Source organism: Brassica rapa, chromosome A03 (assembly GCF_000309985.2).
Source record: "Brassica rapa cultivar Chiifu-401-42 chromosome A03, CAAS_Brap_v3.01, whole genome shotgun sequence".
Lineage (NCBI taxonomy): Eukaryota > Viridiplantae > Streptophyta > Magnoliopsida > Brassicales > Brassicaceae > Brassica > Brassica rapa.
In genome coordinates this window covers 3921766-3943106 of record NC_024797.2, presented here as the reverse complement: position 1 = coordinate 3943106, position 21341 = coordinate 3921766, and the positions used below count along the sequence as shown (strand labels likewise).

Here is a 21341-nt window from a genome sequence, read left to right as displayed (position 1 = left end):
AGCAAAAATGCATTTTATAGAATGAAACAACACTCACCACCAAAAAACTTACCAATCATTTCTCTGTAGCACACTAAGATGCATTTTATAGAATGACCTTTTAGTCTAATAGTTTAATTAGACATTTTTATTAATACTCACAGTCTAAGGTTCAAATCACATTTATTAATAAATATGCATATTAATTGAGAAAACACTTATATGAGATTTTAAGCAAAGTTATCACCCAATAAACCGGAAACAACCGGAATTTTATGCACCTGACAATTGACAAACCAGTCGGTTTGTTCTGGCTGAAGCTGAACCAACCGGTTCAAAAGTCACTCACTCCACCAACTCTTCCGTGTTGGTTCATCATTCTGCAGCGACCAGAAAAATCAAAACTATCATAGGAGTGAAGAAGCACTTTCTCCAGCTACGGCATGTGCGTCTGCGAATCTCGCTGATCCAACCATCTCCATGAAGATGCTCCTCGCAGAAGCTTCTTCATCTGCCTGCAGATCCTCCATCCTCGTCGTTCTCCTCTCCGTTTTCCTCTTCTGGCGTCTCCGTCTCAACCCGCAGCACGCAACTCACTCCGAGTCCGAGATTGCGACGCACGCAAGCTACATAATCCGATTCAAGCACTACGAGCCGGCGGAGACTCATCGGATTTACCTCGAATCGGAGGTCCGATCCGGCGGTTGGGGGTGGATCGAGAGGAATAACCCGGCGGCGAAGTATCCGACGGACTTCGGCGTTCTGTGGATCGAGGAGAGCGGGAGAGAGGCCGTCGTTGGAGAGATTGAGAGGCTGGCGATGGTGAAAGACGTGAGCGTGGAGTTTAGGTACCAGAGAGTTTTGCTTGGGGGATCTTTTCGCGACGGGGAGAAGCTTCCGGGGAAGATCTTCACTTCCATGTCTTTCGAAGGAGGTGCTGATCATTCTAGTAACGCCACGTCATCAAGGCGTCTTCTTGCTCAAGTGAGAGAGAGATTGTCAAAGTTATATTATTATCTGCTTTTTTTGTTTGCTCACTTAATGCGACTATAATAGTGTAGCATTCGTAAATTGAAAGTGAGTTTCTTTTTACGAGTTACACTTTTTTTTTAATGTTTCAGAAGACTCAAGTGACGTCCATGTTTGGAGCAGATGTTCTCTGGAAGAAGGGGTACACTGGTGCTAAAGTCAAAATGGCTATATTTGATACTGGAATAAGAGCTGACCATCCCCATTTCCGTAACATCAAGGTTGAAGAAACTAATAAAAGTACCATAGAATTGCTCAAAGATTTTAGATAAAGAGCTGTAGTGTTTAAAGCTAGTAGTTTGTCTTTGAGATTCTAATTGTCTTGTTAAGCTCTGAAGCTGGTATTAACGCAGTAACTTTCAGGAGCGTACAAATTGGACAAATGAGGACACTTTGAATGACAACCTGGGGCATGGAACATTTGTTGCGGGTGTTATTGCTGGTCAAAATTCAGAATGTCTTGGTTTTGCCTCAGACACGGAGATCTATGCCTTCCGAGTGTTCACAGATAACCAGGTAATGCATGATCACGCATCAGATACGTGTCTTCCTCAACTAAATCTTACTCACTCATGATGCAATTGCTAAGATATTAATAATGGTTACAGAGCCCTACACGTTGATCTCTATTTTCCTCAATATAGTATAATTGACCGTTTTATATATGAGTTTCTACCTTTTCTCTTTGTCCTCTCTTGCATTGTTTTCCCAGTTATGCAAGTTATCTTAATCAAATAGGTTATGAGAAATTTGCGCTCAGCTTGTTGCAGGTATCGTACACCTCATGGTTTCTTGACGCTTTCAATTATGCCATAGCAACAGATATGGATGTATTGAATTTGAGCATTGGGGGACCGGACTACTTAGATCTGCCTTTTGTAGAGAAGGTAATGGTTGCCTAATCTCTTGGTTAAAGTTTTTATTATCCTGTTGAGTCAAGAGCCGGGGTGTTTCTCTGGAGATATATGAACAGTACCGTGTTCTAGAGGTGCTGATTAACTTTGAACAGGTATGGGAAATAACAGCCAGCAATATCATTATGGTCTCAGCAATTGGAAATGATGGGCCACTTTACGGAACGTTAAATAATCCGGCTGACCAGAGTGATGTCATTGGTGTCGGTGGTATTGACTATGATGATCACATAGCTTCATTTTCATCTCGTGGGATGAGCACCTGGGAGATTCCTCATGGGTACTGCTTTCTTTGCTGCTTCTACATTTCCGTTTTACAAACTCTGCAGTTGTAGAGATATAAAATGCTTGTTTTCATCCAGCTCCTAACTTAAAAAAATGGCTTACAGATATGGCCGTGTCAAACCAGATGTGGTTGCATATGGCCGTGAAATTATGGGGTCCAAGATTAGCACTGGTTGTAAAAGCTTGTCTGGAACAAGTGTGGCCAGTCCTGTTGTTGCTGGTATTGTTTGCCTTCTTGTAAGTGTTATTCCTGAAGCTAGTAGGAAGGACCTGCTAAATCCAGCAAGCATGAAGCAGGCGTTGGTCGAAGGTGCTGCTAAGCTTTCAGGTCCTAATATGTATGAGCAGGGTGCAGGAAGAGTTGATTTGTAAGTTAACTTACCCTCATTGGTAATCACCATTGGATTCATCCTTATTATTTTCTTCTTATTTCCTTAATTTTTGTAGTCTCTAATTTTCCTCTTTTGTCAGATTAGAATCATATGAAATTCTAAAGAGCTACCACCCCCGAGCAAGCATTTTCCCAAGCATTCTTGACTATAATGATTGTCCATATTCCTGGCCCTTTTGTCGTCAGTCACTCTATGCGGGTGCTATGCCTGTCATTTTCAACACGACAATTCTAAATGGTATGGGTGTCATTGGCTACATTGAAGGTTCACCAACATGGCATGCTGCAAACGAGGAAGGAAATCTTCTGAGCATTCACTTTAAGTACCCAGATGTCATATGGCCCTGGACTGGTTATCTAGCTATACACATGCAGATCAAGGAAGAAGGTGCACAATTCACAGGTGAAATAGAGGGTAATGTAACTGTGAAAGTCTATAGCCCACCAGCCCCTGGAGAAACTGGGCCTAGAAGAAGCACTTGCACTCTTCAGTTGAAACTGAAAGTTATTCCCACCCCACCACGAGCGAAACGTATATTGTGGGATCAATTTCACAGCATCAAATATCCTCCAGGGTATATTCCAAGAGACTCTTTGGATGTCCGCAATGACATTCTTGATTGGCATGGTGATCACCTGCATACAAACTATCACATCATGTTCAACATGTTACGTGATGCTGGGTACTATATCGAGACTCTTGGTTCTCCCCTTACATGTTTCGATGCTCAGCAATATGGAACTCTTTTGATGGTTGACCTTGAAGATGAATACTTTCCAGAAGAAATTGAAAAACTCAGATATGACGTCATCAATACAGGATTGGGTCTAATTGTGTTTGCTGAGTGGTATAATGTTGATACCATGGTGAAAATGAGATTCTTCGACGATAACACACGCAGTTGGTGGACTCCAGTCACCGGAGGTGCAAATATTCCCGCACTGAATAACCTTCTTGCGTCATTTGGAATTGCGTTTGGAGACAAGATTCTGAATGGGGATTTCAGTATTGACGGTGAGCAGAGTCGATATGCTTCTGGAACGAACATTGTCAGGTTTCCTGCTGGTGGGTTTATGCACAGTTTTCCTTTACTGGACAGCTCTGAGAGTGGTGCCACACAGAATCTGCTGCTAACAGGGTCCTCGAAGGTAATGAGAAACAACTTTTCTTCGTTTCTTAGTACTGCCTTGCTCTTCTTTGGTTGAATTGCATAGTTTTATGTAATATTCTGCTCTATTTACAGGAAGACCCTGCTGTTCTTGGGCTTTTGTCGATTGGTGATGGCCGAGTTGGTGTATATGGAGACTCAAATTGCCTGGACAGTAGCCACATGGTCACCAACTGCTACTGGCTCCTGAAGAAAATGCTAGATTTCACCAGTTCAAACATCAAAGACCCCGTGCTTTTCTCGAAGTTTTCTAAGAGATATTCACCCGTAACCACAGACGAGAAGCAACTGCCGTCTCGAAGAACTGATGTGAATTTTTCGACATACTCTTCTGTGATCGGAAAGGAGCTAATCTGTCAGGGCGACTCCAGATTTGAAGTATGGGGGACTAAAGGATATAACTTACACGTCAGAGGAAGGAACCGTAGATTGCCCGGCTATCGTGGCATTGATTTAGGTCGAGGCTTGAATTCTACAGTGGAGAATACAAGACCAGCACGTTATAGATCAACCAGGGAAGAAGGTGAACTAAGCTCTTCCAGGAGCAAGTATCTCGGAGGCCTGTTCAATAGAGACGAGGTACTTCGTCTTATCTTCTAGCTTCTTTTTTTTGTCTAAGCCAGTTCTAGAGGGACTAAAAAGTTTGTATTATTTTGCCCTCAATTTGCAGATTGACATGTCATTTCTTGTTGCTACTCGCTGGATAGTACCTGCTGGTGTTGCAGCTAGTGGTAATATTCCCAACTTCTTTCAAGTCTGCTTTAACTTTCAAACGTTTCTGGATTTCGATTTGATTGTGTTGTGTATCCTTTGATGTAGGAGTTCTAGTGCTACTAAGCATATGGAGGATCCGGCAGAAGAAGCGTAGGAGGAGAAGAGCATCTGGATCTAATCGTTTAGCCTAGCAGATAGCCGTGTCTAGGAACCAGTCGATTTTGCCTGCGTAGAGCTTCAGCTACCCATTTGATTTTCTGTAGCTTTTTTCTTACTCTCATTTACACTGGCCACAGAAATGTAATATCACTTTTTACATTTCTACAGCTGGGATTTTTTCAAGAAATCAGTTTTCGAAAACCTCATATATGAAAAGAAAGGAATTAAATAGAACTTAGAAAATGAATAAGAAATTCAAATAGTGGCTTGTAACCAGGCTTAGTTTAGTACAGGACGAGGCTTGCATGGCCCCCCACTGGGCAGCCACCACTCCACACCCAAACCTTACTTACGTAAATAGGGGAAACTAGATTAGTCAATAGTATTCACTTCCATACATTCAGCTGACCCTTTCTCTTGCATTTAAACAGAATCCAGTGTCCTTGAAATGGTTTTCGAATTCTTGACTGAAAACAATTAAATTAGGAACACACAACCTCTAGGGCCAGGCCCTATCAGTGACAACCAAAACTTAGCTTAATTCTAATTAGAAACCAGGACCTAAAAATAATTTACTTAAAAGTTAGGCCCTAATTAATTTAAGGTCCTTAAAACATGGGCTTTACCGCATTTTTGTAGGCGTAAAATAAAATAATACACAGGGGAAAAAAAGTTAAACCGATGGAAACGGACCAAACGGTTAGAGATTGACTGTAAATTCATGTTATAACAGAACCAACCGTTGACAAAAAAAAAAAACAGAACCAACCATGAATCAAGTCGTTCGAGATTTAACCCAAACGGTTTGCCAAAAAAAACATTGGTCTCTCCGAAACGAAACATGTCGTCGTCATCTTCAAACTTTGTAGTGGAATCGTATGACGTTGATTCCGAGGAAGGGGTGAAGCTCCACACGAGAATCTTCAAACCCAGAGATGAGCAACTCAGCCACGAGGAGAATCTGGTTGTAGTTTTGGTCCACCCTTTCTCGCTCTTGGGTGGTTGTCAGGCTCTGCTCAAAGGCATAGCTTCTGAGCTGGCCTGTAAAGGTTTCAAGGCCGTTACTTTGGATACAAGAGGTGCTGGAAAATCAACGGGAAGGGCTACTCTTACTGGCTTCGCTGAGGTTAAGGATGTGATTGCTGTTTGTCGGTGGGTTTCTCAGAATCTCGGTGCTCATAGGATCCTCCTCGTGGGTTCTTCTGCCGGTAAAGTTTCCACCTTTCCTTCGAAATTCAGTGTGTGGATTCTTCTGAGTTAGTATTCAAATCGAGGGTATAGCTTTGAACATTCGAGCTGTGTTTGATCTGTTTTTTGTGGTGAAAAACTTAACAAAAGGTGTTCCTTTTGACCCCTTTGTGTCTCTGTTGAGTTCTCATTAGTTATTACCTCGGAGGGAGATGAGTTTAGTGGTATTGTTGACACTGACAATATGATTTGTTCTTTTGTAAGTTTGCTAATTTACTTGATGTGTTGTATCAGCTGAGGTAACTTTGTTCCGGTTTAGTTGATTTTAGTTGATGTAATTCTAGCTGTGTAGATGAAGCAGATTTCTTGTGTTTGAGTCAACTTTAGAGAGTATTACATGAGAATTGAATAAGAAAGTTTCAATAGACTGTGGAAAGAAGAAGTGAAAAAAGATAAGCTTTGGTTTAAGTTTGAATAGATTCAATCAATGTAATGTGTCTGGGTGGTTTTGAGGTACAGAGTGACGACATCAGATCTTTGTATGACATGGTGCATCTTGTATAGATTCGTAACCTCTTTTTTGATGTTCTTACATAGCCTTGTGAGTTGCCATTGTGGTAGAATTAGAATTAATAAATGAAATAGATTCTTTATATTGTAAAAGAAAAAATGAAATGAAGTTATGTCTATGGCAGGTGCACCAATCGCAGGATCAGCGGTGGAGCAAGTAGAGCAAGTTGTTGGATATGTGAGTTTAGGATACCCGTTTGGGCTAATGGCCTCGGTTCTATTTGGGAGGCACCACAAGGCCATTCTCTCATCCCCTAAACCCAAACTCTTCGTTATGGGAACACAAGACGGTTTCACCAGCGTTAGCCAGCTCAAGAAGAAGCTGAAATCTGCAGCGGGACGCACCGAAACACACCTCCTTGAAGGCGTTAGCCATTTCCAGATGGAAGGACATGAATATGATTCTCAGATGGCGGATGTCATATGCAACTTTATTTCATCCTTGTAAAATTTCATGTGCAACATAGACATTGTACAAGAACGAGTGGAGGCAGAACTTATGGTGGTGCGTGTTGAACTGTTGATGGTGTTCCACAGAAAACTTGAAAATATTGTGTCCCTTCGTTAAAGGATAAGCTATTTCCTGATGAAGAGATTTTTATTGATTTAGAAATCCGTATAGTATTTATAAATCTAAGTAAAATATACAAATTTTCAAATTTTCTCGGATTAGTATTTACAAATCCGGAGGTTTTCCTTCGGATTTGGGCCTTTGTATTTTTCACAAAGAAATCCATGCAAATCCATTCAAATACATTATGAAATCAAATATATTAGTAAATATGTATGATTGAATAACACTTGATTTGAATTAGAATTTATGAATCATTAAACGAATAACACTTGATTTGAATTAGAATTTATGAATCATTAAACGAATAATACATGATTTCAATACATATTTTAAAATCATAGAACCAATAACAGTAGATTTAGTTTGGATTTTCAAATCTATCAAAATACACCAACCAATAACCCCCACTTACCCTTTACTATTCTTTATAGTTAAATCTATGTTATTGTCACTTAGTTGATGCAATTTTTCATTAGATGATACGGACATGTTATACTTTCTATTACAATCCCACTTCATCTGGTCTGATTTGATACGATAGTGGATATTCCACAATAGTAAATATTTCATTTATCGGTTTTATAAATGTAATTTAGAAGAATTTTAGAAAAAAAACTTTCTCAAGCCACAGTTATGCAAAACGTCAGCCTTTCTAGTTCATATTTTTCATTTTTTTTTTTTTTAAAAGTGAGTGTGTTGCGATGGATTATATATATATATAAATTCAAAACATATATACATACACTGTTTTCTTAAGATGGACTACAACATTTGTTAACATAAAAACTTGAATAAATGATATTTTTCTAAACTGGATTTAAAATGATAATAACATTACACTCATATTAATTTGAAAGATGTTACCGACATGCACTATATATATAGAGAGAGATATTTACATATATTATTCGCAGTGGTTTCAAAATTCAACATTCGATTTTGTTCATTCTGAAATTTCAGTTGATCTTTTTTTTTCACCTAGTAATTCAAAATACATTCAACTTTTACATATTATAATAATTTTATTTAGCAAAATTCAACATTTTATTTTTACTGATTAATAATTTTTTTTTTGAACTGAATTAATAATTAATTTTTGCTATATCTAAACTAAATAAACTATATATTTATTTAAAATACAGAATAATAAATTTTGTATAAAACTGAAATAATTTATTTAATAATGTATAGTAAAATAAATAATCTTAAATAACTATATTGATATGAAAATATCAAAAACTTCTAGAAATTGACATGCGGCCTCGATGGTCCATTTTTGTTCAACATGTTAAAACGTTTTTAATAACAAATAATCTTTATCGTCAAATTTCTTATTCAGCATGTTAGTTATAATGATTCAACTTTTATTCAACACATCAACTGTACCTAGTCTACGCAATGAAGTGTTGTATAGATAAGAATAGCAGATTTATTACCATAAAAGACATACGCTATTTACTCACTATGTTGAAAAAAATCCAAAATATCATCTCCCACTTTCTTTGGTCATCCTTCTATATATAACACAACCATACTCTCCAATTCTCTACAAAGCACTGAAAATACAGAAAACAAAACATAAATTATCCCCCAAAAAAATACAAAAACATAAAGGCGAGATAGAGATTTTACCTCTTGCTTGCTTGTTGTGTGTATTCATACATAATTGTTTTTTTTTTCTTTTGTAACCATGGAGAGTGACAGAACAAGCTCCTCCTCGTCACCAAAAGGGCAGGGAGTAAACTTCTCGGCCCCGAGAAGCTTTGTTGAAAAATTGAGATCGAAATGTAAAGAAACTTTCTTCCCCGATGATCCATTTAAACCGATATCGCAAGAGCCAAATGGTTTGACAAAAACAAAAAAGACATTGGAGTATTTTGTTCCAATCTTTGAGTGGCTCCCAAAATACAATCTGCAAAAGCTATGGTACGATTTGCTTGCGGGAATAACCATAACCAGCCTTGCCGTTCCTCAGGGTATTAGTTATGCTAATCTCGCCAGTATCCCTCCCATCATTGGCCTATGTGAGATCTCTTCCTTTTTATTTTTATCTATTTTTTATGAATTATTAATTGCATCATATGAATATCATTAATTAGAAATAGAAAAGCTAGATTTGGTCGTTTTAAAATGCAAAACATATGTTTCTCAAAGTGATTTCAAATAAAGGTGCAATTTGGCAAATCACATACATATTTAAAAGCAGGGGCTGGAAGCCTGGAACCTGGCTGGTTGTGTTAGCTGGTCCTTGCGTAGCAAGTTAACACAGTTCTCAGTTTAGAACCTGGGTCTAGTTAATAATTTGGTTGGCCAAGCTGTGAATCTCAGACTGGCTCACCTCTGGAATTAGTGCACCAGTTATAGTCATGGACTTCACTTTGATAGTAACCTGGTTCATTTAAGCCTTTTTGTTAAAAAAGAAAGTAAATATTTTCAAATTAATTTTTTTTTAAATATTGATTCTGCTAATTTGATTACTTTCTACATATTATAAAAATACTGAATCTGATTCTCAAAAATACTGTATGAAGCTACTTGAGTTTGATTCTTCAAGAGTGTTTTTTCATACCTTGAAACAACTAATATAAAAAACTACCTCAATATTCACAAAAGTGAATTCTTTTATTTATAAACAAAAGTGCTTTCTTACGTAAACCATTTATGAAAATTTCCACTATAAAAGAAATATAGTCATACGGATGAAAATTGAAATCAAAATGTATATATCTATAACAAAAAAATCACTGTTTTCTTGTTTAACCAAAATTCGTAGAGGAGCATAGAACATAAATTAAAACATAAATATGAGATAATCAACTTAAAACCTAAGATAGAAATGATACTGTCAGTGTACATACGTTGTCTATAGAACGACATTCGGTGTTGCCCGACTGGACTTGTCTCATTATTTTTCTTACTAATTTGTTTTTGTACACACTAAAACCGCTCCAATTGATTTTTATTGAACCTATATCTAATAATTCCTTTTTAATGAAAAAATGATGGGAGTTCATCAGATTCAAGTTTTGTGCCGCCATTTGTGTACGCCGTGTTAGGAAGTTCGAACACTCTCGCGGTGGGAACAGTCGCAGCATGCTCCTTGCTGATCTCTGAGACATTTGGTGAGGATCTATTGAAAAAGGATCCTAACCTCTACCTTCATTTGATCTTCACCTCCACTTTCATCACTGGTGTATTCCAATTTGCTTTGGGCTTCTTCAGGTTTTTATTTTATTTATCTTTAATCAATATATACAATCTATATCTAGTTATTTTTAATCATAATGTCATGGTGGATAATCTAACGATAATTTCCAACATCTAGTGGCTTTTTCTCTATCTTTATTACGTTAAAAAGTTAATTTTAGTTAATTGTATATTAATTTTTTTGGGTCAACATTGTATATTAATTAATGCATGCATGTACATAGGTTGGGGATATTGGTTGATTTCCTGTCACATTCGACCATAACGGGCTTCATGGGAGGAACAGCTATAATCATTCTCCTCCAACAGCTTAAAGGTGTCTTTGGTATAGTCCACTTTACGCACAAAACTGACGTTGTTTCTGTTCTCCACGCACTCTTCACCCACCGTGATGAGGTCTCACTTTCAACTCTTTTTTAAAGTAAAACATATCCAATAAACGGTATGGTGGCTAATTGTATTATCTTGGGAGGGTGTTACTTGGTGCAGTGGAAGTGGCAAAGTGCACTTGCTGGGCTCTGCTTTCTTATTTTCCTCCAATCTACTCGATACATCGTATACTTTCTTCTTCTTCTCTTTATTTTATTTACTTAACTGATTTATCCGTTTATTTGAGACAAAATAATTGGACCCTCCCAAATCTTCCACTATTCTATTTTATTTTTTTCCTTTTTGTAATCATTCCTCACCTTTTTACATACCCAATTTGACCTTTGACTTTCGAGTTTGGAAAGAAAAAATATAAACTTGAATAATTTATGTTTACCATAGGAGTCTATTTTTCCTTGTTTTCTCCGTATATTTTAATATACATGTATATTATTTTTGTATAGTAAAAATCAACTGAAATTGTATAATATGTTATCACTGTTGCAGAAGAAAATAAAACCAAAGCTATTTTGGGTATCAGCAATGGGTCCAATGGTGGTCGTCCTTGTGGGTTGCCTAGTTGCTTATTTGGTGAAAGGGACAGAACATGGGATCCAAACAGTAAGCAAATTTCTTTGATTTTTTTTTTTTGCATACTAGCAATGCATTCATGTAAATACAATAACAAACACACACCAACTTTGACTTCACGGACTAATTATAAGACTTCAGAAACTAGGGCGTCTAGAAAGAAACTAGGCTTCTATCTTGTAACAAACACTAGGGTTTCTACTAATAGTATGTTTCCGCATACAGGTTGGGCCTTTAAAGAAAGGACTAAATCCTCCTTCCATCCAATATTTGACCTTTGATGCCAAGTATCTACCGTTGGTTATTAAGGCTGGAATCGTCACTGGGCTCATCGCAATGGCTGTAAATAAAATTTTCAATATAGCTAATACCTGACTTATAATATGTGTGATTTTAAAAGAAGATGAATGTTAATCTCAGGAAGGGATAGCGATAGGAAGAAGCTTTGCTGTAATGAAGAACGAACAAACGGACGGGAACAAAGAGATGATAGCATTTGGTCTTATGAACATAATTGGCTCCTTTACTTCTTGCTATTTGACAACTGGTAATTAGTTTTTTTTTTAAATATATATATATTTCTACCATAAGTCTGATTATGTACATCAAGTGTGGATTGCTTGTTTGCGTTTGCATTTATTTGCTTTTATGCTTAACAAATTTTTTTTTCCAAATGTGCTCACAACTTTTAGAAATATGTACGTAAAAATATTATTATTCATACACGCAAAAACTAAAACAACCATCCGTTTTTCTCTGAGGTTTCCGGTTAGAGTTTAAAAATTTATATAAAGAAAATAAAATTGATTGTTTTTAGTTCTCAAAATGGTGAGTTCCGTTTGAATTATATTCCGCTTATAGTTTGTTATGCTAACTTTCAGGGCCATTTTCAAAGACAGCAGTGAACTACAACGCGGGAACAAAGACACCAATGTCGAATGTAGTGATGGGTCTTTGCATGATGCTTGTGCTTCTTTTCCTCGCGCCTCTATTCAGCTACACACCACTCGTTGGTCTCTCAGCCATCATTATGTCAGCCATGTTAGGCCTCATCGACTACGAGGAGATGTACCATCTCTTCAAGGTTGATAAGTTTGATTTCCTCGTCTGCATGTCCGCGTTTTTCGGTGTTTCCTTCCTTAGCATGGACTACGGCCTCATCATATCCGTTGGGCTTTCCGTCGTGAGAGCGTTGTTGTACGTCGCACGGCCCTCGACTTGTAAATTGGGAAGAATACCAAACTCGGCTATGTTTCGAGACATAGAACAGTACCCTGGTTCTGAGGAGATGTCTGGTTATGTCATTCTTCAGTTGGGTTCTCCTATCTTTTTTGCCAATAGTACGTACGTACGTGAAAGGATTTTAAGGTGGATTCGAGATGAACCTGAAGACGTCCAGTTCCTTCTCCTTGATCTCTCTGGTGATTCTTATTTATTTTTCACATTACCAAACATACATCTCTCCTTGTCTAGACTTCAGTACTTTATAGATTTTGTCACAATATTATTTTCTTTTCATTTTGAATTGCTAATGCCTTTTGTTCTCTCTTAGGTGTTTCAAGCATTGACATGACAGGGATGGAAACACTGCTTGAAGTGCGGAGAATCCTTGTATCAAAAGGCATCAAGGTTTATATACCCTTCACTTTTAATTTAAATTCGTCTTTTTAATAATTTACGATAAAAGTTAATAGATTATGTATTTTTTATTGCAGATGGTGATAATAAATCCAAGATTTGAAGTCCTAGAAAAGATGATGTTATCGCATTTTGTAGAGAAGATAGGAAGGGAGTATGTGTTCTTATCCATCGACGATGCGGTTCAAGCATGCCGATTTAATCTTTCCACCTCCAAATCGGAACCGTGTTCCTAGTTATTAATTAGTTAAAGTTTCTAGTAAAAGTCGTATTGGGTTGTGTAGCTTTAATGTAATGTGGTCGAAACAATAACTAGTTTCAGTTAGACCACCCTATGTATGATTGCTCTTATCCCATTTGTAGCACTAAGAAATCAAGAGGGAAATATTCATAATCCAAGTGACTCAAGTCTTGGTTGAGCCGGACGTTATTTTTTAGAGGTACGCTTTTAATAAATAAGATAGTTTTTCTGTAAAAAAAAAGAAGAATATCAGGTTTTTGATACACTATAAATGTTAAATACGAGTATGCGAACTTCTAATATATTAATTCACACAATCAATAAATAAACTCTAAAAACGAGTACTTGTCTCCATTGAATTTCATTTCTAGTTTTTTTTTTTGTTTTTTCGAGTTTGATTTGTTTTTGTTCACAACAATGTCTAAATCCTAGACTATTACATGTAGTTTTCATGAATTTTTAATTTTTATATATGTATCAATTTATGCAATTTTTTTTTTGAACATTATCAATGTATGCATATTCTCACACACTTTAACTCCCCTACTCTCTTCCTCTCTCTCTCTCTCACTCTTTGTTTTTTATTCTTCAATGCTCTATTGTACTATACCTGCTTTCACTATCAGTGTCTCTCACTCGGGCTTCTCAAGTTCTCTAACTTTGCAAGATATGAGAGTTTCATTGGTTGAACTCTAATTGGAGACTTCATAATCTCCTTCTCCTGCTCAGCTTCATGGAATAGCTCTATATCACTCGTCGAACTTTGCTCCGTATCTGATGAAAATCTCCATCCTATCAAGTCCGCAAGTTTCGTTGAGTTTGGCGTTACTGCTAAAACCACCTTTTCGGTTTTCTCATATTCTGGTTCTGCGTCGCTTTCAAATCTTCTCTCTGTCTCCATCAGCTGTATGTGAACTAGCACATCAGCTTCAAGAACATCCTCTATTCTTGACATTATCTTCGCAGCCAGGCTTTCTAATACCCTTGAATAGCTCTCTAAAATAGCATGTCCCACATCCTGTAAAACCCATATATATAGCAAACTCTTATTTAGTTTCAGTCGTCTCAGCGGTCACTCGACTCGAACAAGAGACTCTTAACACAATATTGACTAGAGTTCTTTCCAGTTAAGCTAACGACCTTTGTTTTTTGTTTTTTCAGTTACCTTGTTGTTTTTAATCTTGGAGATTTCAAGTGAGGATTGTAGAATCTTAGGGAACTTTTGTTTGAGCATAGCCAAAATGGTCTCAACTCGGACCTCGAAAAGCTCCCTCTTCTCTAAGCTAACAAAGGATCCCCACTGCTCTTTATGGTTCATCTTTCTCTTCCAGATCACCATGGAAGCTTCAATCCTGTTCTTTAGATCCAGAACTTTGTGTTTCGTTGACAAATCACAGGAAGAAAGAAAGTAGCCTGGATCAAAGTATTCATCTGTTATACTCTTGTAAAGCAAATCCCCCAGGCTTGTCTTCCCCTTCTACAACACAACAATTATATATTGGCTGATTTAGCTTATTAAAATAATTATGAACATTCAGAAAATTTCAAGCAATAACCTTTGGAAGAAAGTCAATGTAGTTGTCAGGAATGTGCATTTCAGACAATACTAGAGCATTGATGGCTGTGGCGGCTTTAAGGACTTGTGCCACAGATTCTTTCTGACTACGGAGAAATTTACGTGATTCCTCAGACAAACCATCCGGTGGGACCTTAACAACTGGTAACAACCAGTTCTCATCAGTCCTCCAGTTTCCATTGTTCTCTGTTTTCTCAACATCTTTTTGGACATACCAAAAGTCTTTATGATCCTTGAACTTGTCCAAAGTCTCCTGCCAAATGACTAGTTGTATTAATAGAATGTCACTACATGCAAAATAAGAGTTTTTTTTTTACGTCAGCAAAATAAGAGTTATAACAAAGAAACGCAACTTATTTATATATGGTTGTAGCTCAGATAAATATGTAGTTGATTTAATATAGTATTTGATCTTTAAATAAAACAAAATTTATTTTTATCCTTGTTTTAAATAAAAATCACCAGATCACCATTTATTTTTATGCATGCAGTTAAAACTCACGAGAAGAACCGAGTCAAGCTTGCGCAAGGCTGGAATGTTCATCAGCAGATCATCTCTTTTTTTTGTCACCATGATCTACAATAGGTAAAAGGGTCACGAGAAGTTATTGGTTAATAATGTGCATAATTAATGACTAATAATCTGCATTCACCTCAGTGAAATCCCCAGTTTTGGCCACTTGTTTAGAAGGAACGAACTGGACAATGTGATCAACCACAGATAGTAACCAATTCATTTCTTTCCTCCAAATTTTTTTTCTCTTCAGATCCATAGGCTGCAATTTCATGTGCTCTCCAAACATCGAATCTGCCAATACAAACGCCACGCATAGTTTGTGAATTATTTACCAATTAAAATAGTTATAGACAATATAGTTTTAGCTGTGGTGTAACTTTAAGGTCAAATATTAACCAGCGAGGTTGGTGATGGCATTTGACAAAGCTAATGCAGAGGTCACGCCTTTCTCACCACCTGACATGTCCTCTCCAAGCAGCAGTTTTGCGAATCTTTCCCTCATCATCTCCATGTCTGAAACAGTGAAACGTATATGAACACATATATGGTGCAAGGAATCTAATATGAAATAATTTAACCTACTATTGACTTTAGATGTAACACATCTGATCAAATATTAATAGAAATTTTTAACATATATATAAACAGAAATTATGCGCTAAACACTTATTTAGCAAATGAAATATATGAATTTATGAACACATATATCTAACATGAAATAATTTTAACCTACTATTGACTTTAAATGTAAAACACATCTGATCAAATATTGATAGAAAATTTTAACATATATATAAACAGAAATTATGCGCTAAATATTTATTTAGGAAAATGAGATGTATGAATATGTGATGAATACCTGATGTCCTAGCTTGTTTGCCTCTACGAGATGATGATGCAGGATTCATCCCATGTATGGTCAGTTCCTGCTCAGGGATTTGCTTGGAGTCCCTGCGAGAAGGGAAGGATGAATGTCCTTTGTTCCGACCATCAAACATCTTTCTAAAACTGAAAGATCTTGGCCAGCTTAGTTTACGTCCTAATGTCCGCACCATTCCCAATTACACCTCTCAGTTGCTCTCCCACACACTTTTTTTTTTAATTTTCTCAAATTGTATATACCCAAAAAAGAAGCAAATGCAATTCACAAATGGAGGAGAAGAAAGCCAAAGAGACATACATATCAAGAACTAGTATTTTCGTTTTCCCTTGTCTTTGTTCTTTCACCACCGAATGAAACAAACAAACCAATAATCAAAGAATTGCAAAAAAATAGTTTATGTTATCCATGTTTTTTAGTTGGTGCAAATGAATGAAATAGAGAAATGTTGATGTACTTTTTCTTGGGCTGGAGAGACAACGTGCGGTGCATGTTGTTAAAAAGGAATTGGAACGGCGGTTAAGATGCTATTTTATCTTTAAACTATCCATATATAGTTTACCTCACGCTGTTCCAGTTTAGTAGCTTAAGTATTTGTACTTTCACAAAAAATAAAAATTGTAGAGAGGCATAAAACATGCATGTTGCTTAACATGCCTTATGTAAACGCTGTCCAGACAACTAGGCAATTATAAGAAAGATTTGGAACATATGGAACAACCATAAAAAATCATAGTGAGATGTAGAAACGAGCAGCAACTTTTAAAGTTAAATTTAATTAATCTTTTTCAACAACATTTGTATATAGAGATCCATATAAACGGTTGTTAACTTTTATCGTTTTTTCTTTTGCAATTTTATGTTTTAGGTTTTCATAACGGTAAAAACATATTTATATTCACTTTCTTTTTATGTATTATTTTAGACAAGGCCTAGATCTATAAAACCATCCGAACGGATATTGAATTAGAAGAGATTGGATACCTAAACCCGATCGGATAATACCCGATATCCGATTGGTAAAACATACTACCCCAGATCACTATAGGCTATATATCATGATCAGTCATGTTCAAAATTGACTTGCTAATTTCAAATTTATCTTCCGAAGAGGGATGAACTTAGTTGAGTTGGGGGCATGTAAGACGCCGACCATTTATCTTTTCTTTTCTTTTATGAACTGCCGCGCGCCGACCATTTATCAAATCTAAACATTTCTCTGTATACCCTATTAATTAAAAGGATTTGGTTTTTAACATGCGATATGGTTTAATCGTTTACTCACATCGTGTATTTTATCATTTTGAAAAGTCGTTTGTGATCATTTTCACCAAACAAAAAATATTTGATAATTTCTAGTTTCCTTAAGAACATGCCAGAATTAAACATGCAAATAAATATATGGTCTAATCTCCCAAGACGAAGAGAAATCTAGTCATCGTCAAACTTGAAGACCACTTAATAGGTTTTAGACCCAATTCCCATCTGGATACTAAAAGGCCTTCTTAGTCCTATTGTGGGCCTCCAATATCCAAGAACTACATGCAGTAGGATCTAGACACGTTTTTAGTTGGGGCAAACTGCTAAAAATAACAAAAACAACTTTGAATTGGGGGCACTTTTTATGCTTATTCATCAAACTACAAACAATTTCATCAAATTAATCTATCTAACTTATTCAAGAAAAAATTAAAAACAGTAGGGGGCACGTGACCCGTTCCCGTATACATATGTCCGCCCCTGACTACATGCTACTTGATGGTACTGACTGCATACAGTATAACGTCTAGAAACAATAAAATTTTACATTTTACAGTTACTCAAATCACAATACTAAAAGCACAATATACTCAATGGAGAGATATGCCATGTCGTTTAATTTAATCGACCAATCAGAATATTTTAATCCGCCATGTCAGCTTCGCTCAGTTAAAATAGACTGAAACTGAGTCTTTCGTATGGGCTTTAAAATTTTGTTGTGGCCCAGATTAAAAAATTACGCATAAACCTATTTTCAGAACGTTGTGGAACGCTGTTTCTCCCACTTCGTCACCGATCCTTTCTCTGCAATCGCCATTACAGCTGCTTTTACTTCATCGATCAATGATGTTCTTTACTCAGTCCTTTATTGTTTCGATCCACCTCTTGATGATTCTTCATCCTCCAAATCCAGACGTTTCATGTTTCTATCAACCACTTGCTATAAATTTAGGGACATACACACAAACCCTCACTACCCAAACCAAGTCCTATGTTCTTACTTTTCTATTCCCCTTTTCCGTCATGGCTAACCTCGATTTTGTCGTCCTACTTGACATTTGACAATCTGCATATTTGTCGTTTTCTCAAGAGGAGACTCATCATGTACTGGGATTATTAGGTTTTTTAAATATCCCTTGCCTGTTCAATTGCTATTAATCTCGATACCAAGAGCTTCTTGGGGATAAACAGGTTAACAGTTAACTCTCTTTTGGATTTTCAAAACTGTTATCATTCTCTGTAATTCAATTTTTATTTTCCATTTATCCGTCATGTTTGATTCCTCTTATGAGTTTTTGGTAATCAAGATACTCCCCAAGCTGATTCTTTCTAAATATGTAGTAAAACCTATCATCTTAATTTGTTGGTTACTCACATAATTTTACTTTTGTTTTGGGCCTTTTGGCGTTCACTCTAATGATTGTTATTGTTGAGTTAACTTGATTTTAGTTGTTCGTCCCAGGTTCTGATTGCATCGCCTCCAAGGAAAAAACTCAGGTTTGCTAATAACTGACATGTTTCTTTGTTAATATTGTGATCCGCCATCTCTTTCATCACGTGATCTTAGTTGGTTCTTTCTGATTGCTTCATGACTTCCCTACTTTGGCTTATAGAAACTCATATTCAGGAGCTTGAGGAGGAACTTAAGTTTCTCAAGAATCACTCTCAACCAAATATATTTGTAAGTAATAAAAGCTTTTTGTATTCACTGTTTGGTACGCCCACATGTCTTTGTTTCTTTTATAAATCTTTCATTCAAAGCTTTGTGATTCATTTATTCGTAGAAAGCTGTGTGTTTTGTGGACTTATGGTTTTCCAGTAAGCAGCTATTCCTCTGTCTCTGTGAGTCTACTCTTCTCATGGACGGTGGGAGAACGGTAAGCTTTCACGACCTCCCCTGTTTTGTAATGCATGGTTACTTGAAACTGATTGTTTAAAATCTTGATTTAGAGCTTTTGGATGGAGAAGGGAACCAGGAAGAAACATTGGCTGCTATTAGCGAGGAAGCTGGAGCAGTGGCCACGGCTGATGGGAACCAAGAGCTTAAACTCAAGTGTCATATAAACTACTGTTCTTCAGGACTTTTGTAAGGTAAAGAATACATCTTCTTTGCTTGGGAGTTGATATTTTATTTCTATCTTTGATCGTTTATTTTTGGAAATTTTACGACTTTGATTAAGTGTTTATCTATTTGGTCTTCTCTTTAGCATTATTCCTATGAATAATCTGCAGAAGTCAATTTGAAATGCAATGTAGGTTTGATTTGACACAAGTATTTGTTTGTCTCAGATTCATCTTTACAGAGTGATTGTTTTCTTTTAAAAAAAATTCATCTGTTGTAGTGGAAGTGGTTGTCCAAGATGGTAAGAAGAAAAAGAAAGGTAGAAGACTAAGGAAGAAGATGAAGAACAACGAAAAGTGGGTGCTTGGGTAAAGGAGGAGAACACAACATTATAAGAAGGTTGTGCTTGGACATGTGAGGTGTCATAAGGGAAGGAACTATAAAATGATTTTAACCTGAATTATTTATCGTGGCTGGAGGGGTTGTGATTTCGGGACCGACCTCTGTTTTTGTTTTCTTTGCTGGTGGAGGAGCAAGAAAAACATTCAGATATTTCATTTGATATACTATGCGTTTCAGATCTGAGATTGTTCAAAAAGTAAAATTTAAGATGAGACTTCTTAAACAAAGTGATTTCAAGCAAGTATATTTTCTGATTTTCATCCCATGATTCTCATGTGTGCTATATACCAAATTTTTTTAAAGTATCCAATCTCCTTATATTCAGAACATCAGAAGCAGAGTATAAGGTCTTGCACATTGACTTCGGGCTGATAACATCATACAACAACATATTCTATTTTCTTTTCTTTTTTTCCAAATGCAAGCGGTACTGAATTCCCATAGAAAGCCATTGAATTCGTTAGATGCATGAGCTATAGTTAAGCAACATTAGTCATCAAGACTATTAAGTAAGAAAATGGAACTTTGTGATAATACAATGCAAACACGCAAGCATATGAGGATAAGCTCTTCACATTTCACTTTATTGTATGATATTGAAATTTGAGATGAATTGACAAAAATCATCAATACATGAGTTTTAAAATCCATTCTCATACACAAAACTTCAACAAACAACAAATTTTACGGGTTTTTTACAAAATTATTTTAGTTTTATGTTTATTGTATATTGTATATTTATTTTTAGCTTAGCATCTTTTTCTTTTTCCATAGTTTTTATTTGTTGAATGTTTCTGGCAATGCTTTGATTGTTATTCTTCTCTTAGGTTTCCAATCATCTCTTGTGAGATATTCACATCTGAATTTGATGTTATTTTTAAGAATTTGGTGGAATATGGTCATTTTTCCTCATTCATTTTATTTGGATCTGATAGGTTATATATATATATATATGATGACGAAAATATATTATATTTATCTTTATTTTTGTCATTTATTGAATCTAATTTGACATCACAGCTAATGGATTTGCCATTCCTTTTTTTTTTCAGAAACGATGGCTACTTTTTCGAGGTCTAATTTTTCGAGGTCTACCATACGTGAAACCGGATGATCTAGGACTACGTACTCTTTTTTTTACGTTTGTTGTTTTTCTACAACCTGCACTAAAGAAAAGGTAAGTTTCAAAAAATAAATAAAACTAAAAAAAAGGTTTTTCTGCCTGACACCTTAATAATCTACTTGATTAAAGTCAGTAAATGTCGAGTTTTTAAAATAAACTAATATTTTTGAATTTCTCCAAATACCATAGGCTTCCACAAAAAAAAAACAGTGAAATGGACCTATTAAAGAAGAAACATACAAAATAAATGTTGCAAAATATTAGTATTATCTAGGATATTTTGTTCTATATTTCTTCCTCGCATGGAAAAGAAAATAAGGACATGATTCTTACAACTCATTCTCATGACCATTGTATTTTTAATCACTGTGATTTCAATTGTTCCTAATTCCACCACTTTCTTAAGGCAGATAAAAATTAATTGATTCAGTAAAAAAAGAGAGATAAAAACTAATCGATATAGATACTCAAATTATATTATATAAAAAAAGAACAATGCAAAA

General features: G+C 36.0%; 4 protein-coding genes and 1 long non-coding RNA gene across 9 annotated transcripts; 4 read left to right on the top strand and 1 right to left on the bottom strand.

Annotated features, from left to right (window-relative positions):
- The first annotated feature begins 249 nt into the window (after positions 1-249).
- On the top strand, positions 250-4848 carry LOC103856389 (subtilisin-like protease SBT6.1). 5 transcript variants are annotated; one of them, XM_009133499.3, is made up of 10 exons: positions 250-963; positions 1104-1229; positions 1372-1524; positions 1779-1895; positions 2018-2202; positions 2312-2575; positions 2679-3747; positions 3843-4346; positions 4438-4498; positions 4587-4848. In XM_009133499.3, exons 1-10 carry the CDS (start codon positions 460-462, stop codon positions 4670-4672), a joined length of 3069 nt encoding a protein of 1022 aa, XP_009131747.1. In that variant the 5' UTR covers positions 250-459; the 3' UTR covers positions 4673-4848. The 5 variants fall into 5 exon arrangements, with proteins under 5 accessions (XP_009131747.1, XP_009131746.1, XP_033143032.1 ...); XM_009133498.3 differs by having other exon boundaries at positions 326-963; positions 1101-1229; XM_033287141.1 differs by having other exon boundaries at positions 751-983; positions 1101-1229.
- Positions 4849-5403: 555 nt separating this feature from the next.
- Positions 5404-7003, top strand: LOC103856388. Its single transcript, XM_009133497.3, has 2 exons — positions 5404-5848; positions 6524-7003. The coding sequence occupies exons 1-2, from the start codon at positions 5482-5484 to the stop codon at positions 6844-6846; spliced, it is 690 nt and encodes a 229-aa protein (XP_009131745.1). The 5' UTR covers positions 5404-5481; the 3' UTR covers positions 6847-7003.
- Positions 7004-7738: 735 nt separating this feature from the next.
- LOC103856387 (probable sulfate transporter 3.5) lies at positions 7739-13214 on the top strand. The gene is made up of 10 exons (XM_009133496.2): positions 7739-8996; positions 9990-10194; positions 10404-10575; positions 10669-10734; positions 11056-11169; positions 11365-11481; positions 11560-11686; positions 12021-12560; positions 12692-12768; positions 12855-13214. Exons 1-10 carry the CDS (start codon positions 8663-8665, stop codon positions 13011-13013), a joined length of 1911 nt encoding a protein of 636 aa, XP_009131744.1. The 5' UTR covers positions 7739-8662; the 3' UTR covers positions 13014-13214.
- Positions 13215-13507: 293 nt separating this feature from the next.
- On the bottom strand, positions 13508-16211 carry LOC103856386 (rop guanine nucleotide exchange factor 10). Its single transcript, XM_009133494.3, has 7 exons — positions 15971-16211; positions 15508-15624; positions 15248-15402; positions 15097-15171; positions 14575-14847; positions 14184-14495; positions 13508-14036 (listed from the first exon to the last, which is right to left on the bottom strand). Exons 1-7 carry the CDS (start codon positions 16164-16166, stop codon positions 13641-13643), a joined length of 1524 nt encoding a protein of 507 aa, XP_009131742.1. The 5' UTR covers positions 16167-16211; the 3' UTR covers positions 13508-13640.
- Positions 16212-19012: 2801 nt separating this feature from the next.
- On the top strand, positions 19013-19983 carry LOC117132544. Its single transcript, XR_004456171.1, has 3 exons — positions 19013-19128; positions 19202-19342; positions 19594-19983. It is a non-coding gene; the product is annotated as an uncharacterized LOC117132544 (long non-coding RNA).
- Positions 19984-21341: the final 1358 nt, after the last annotated feature.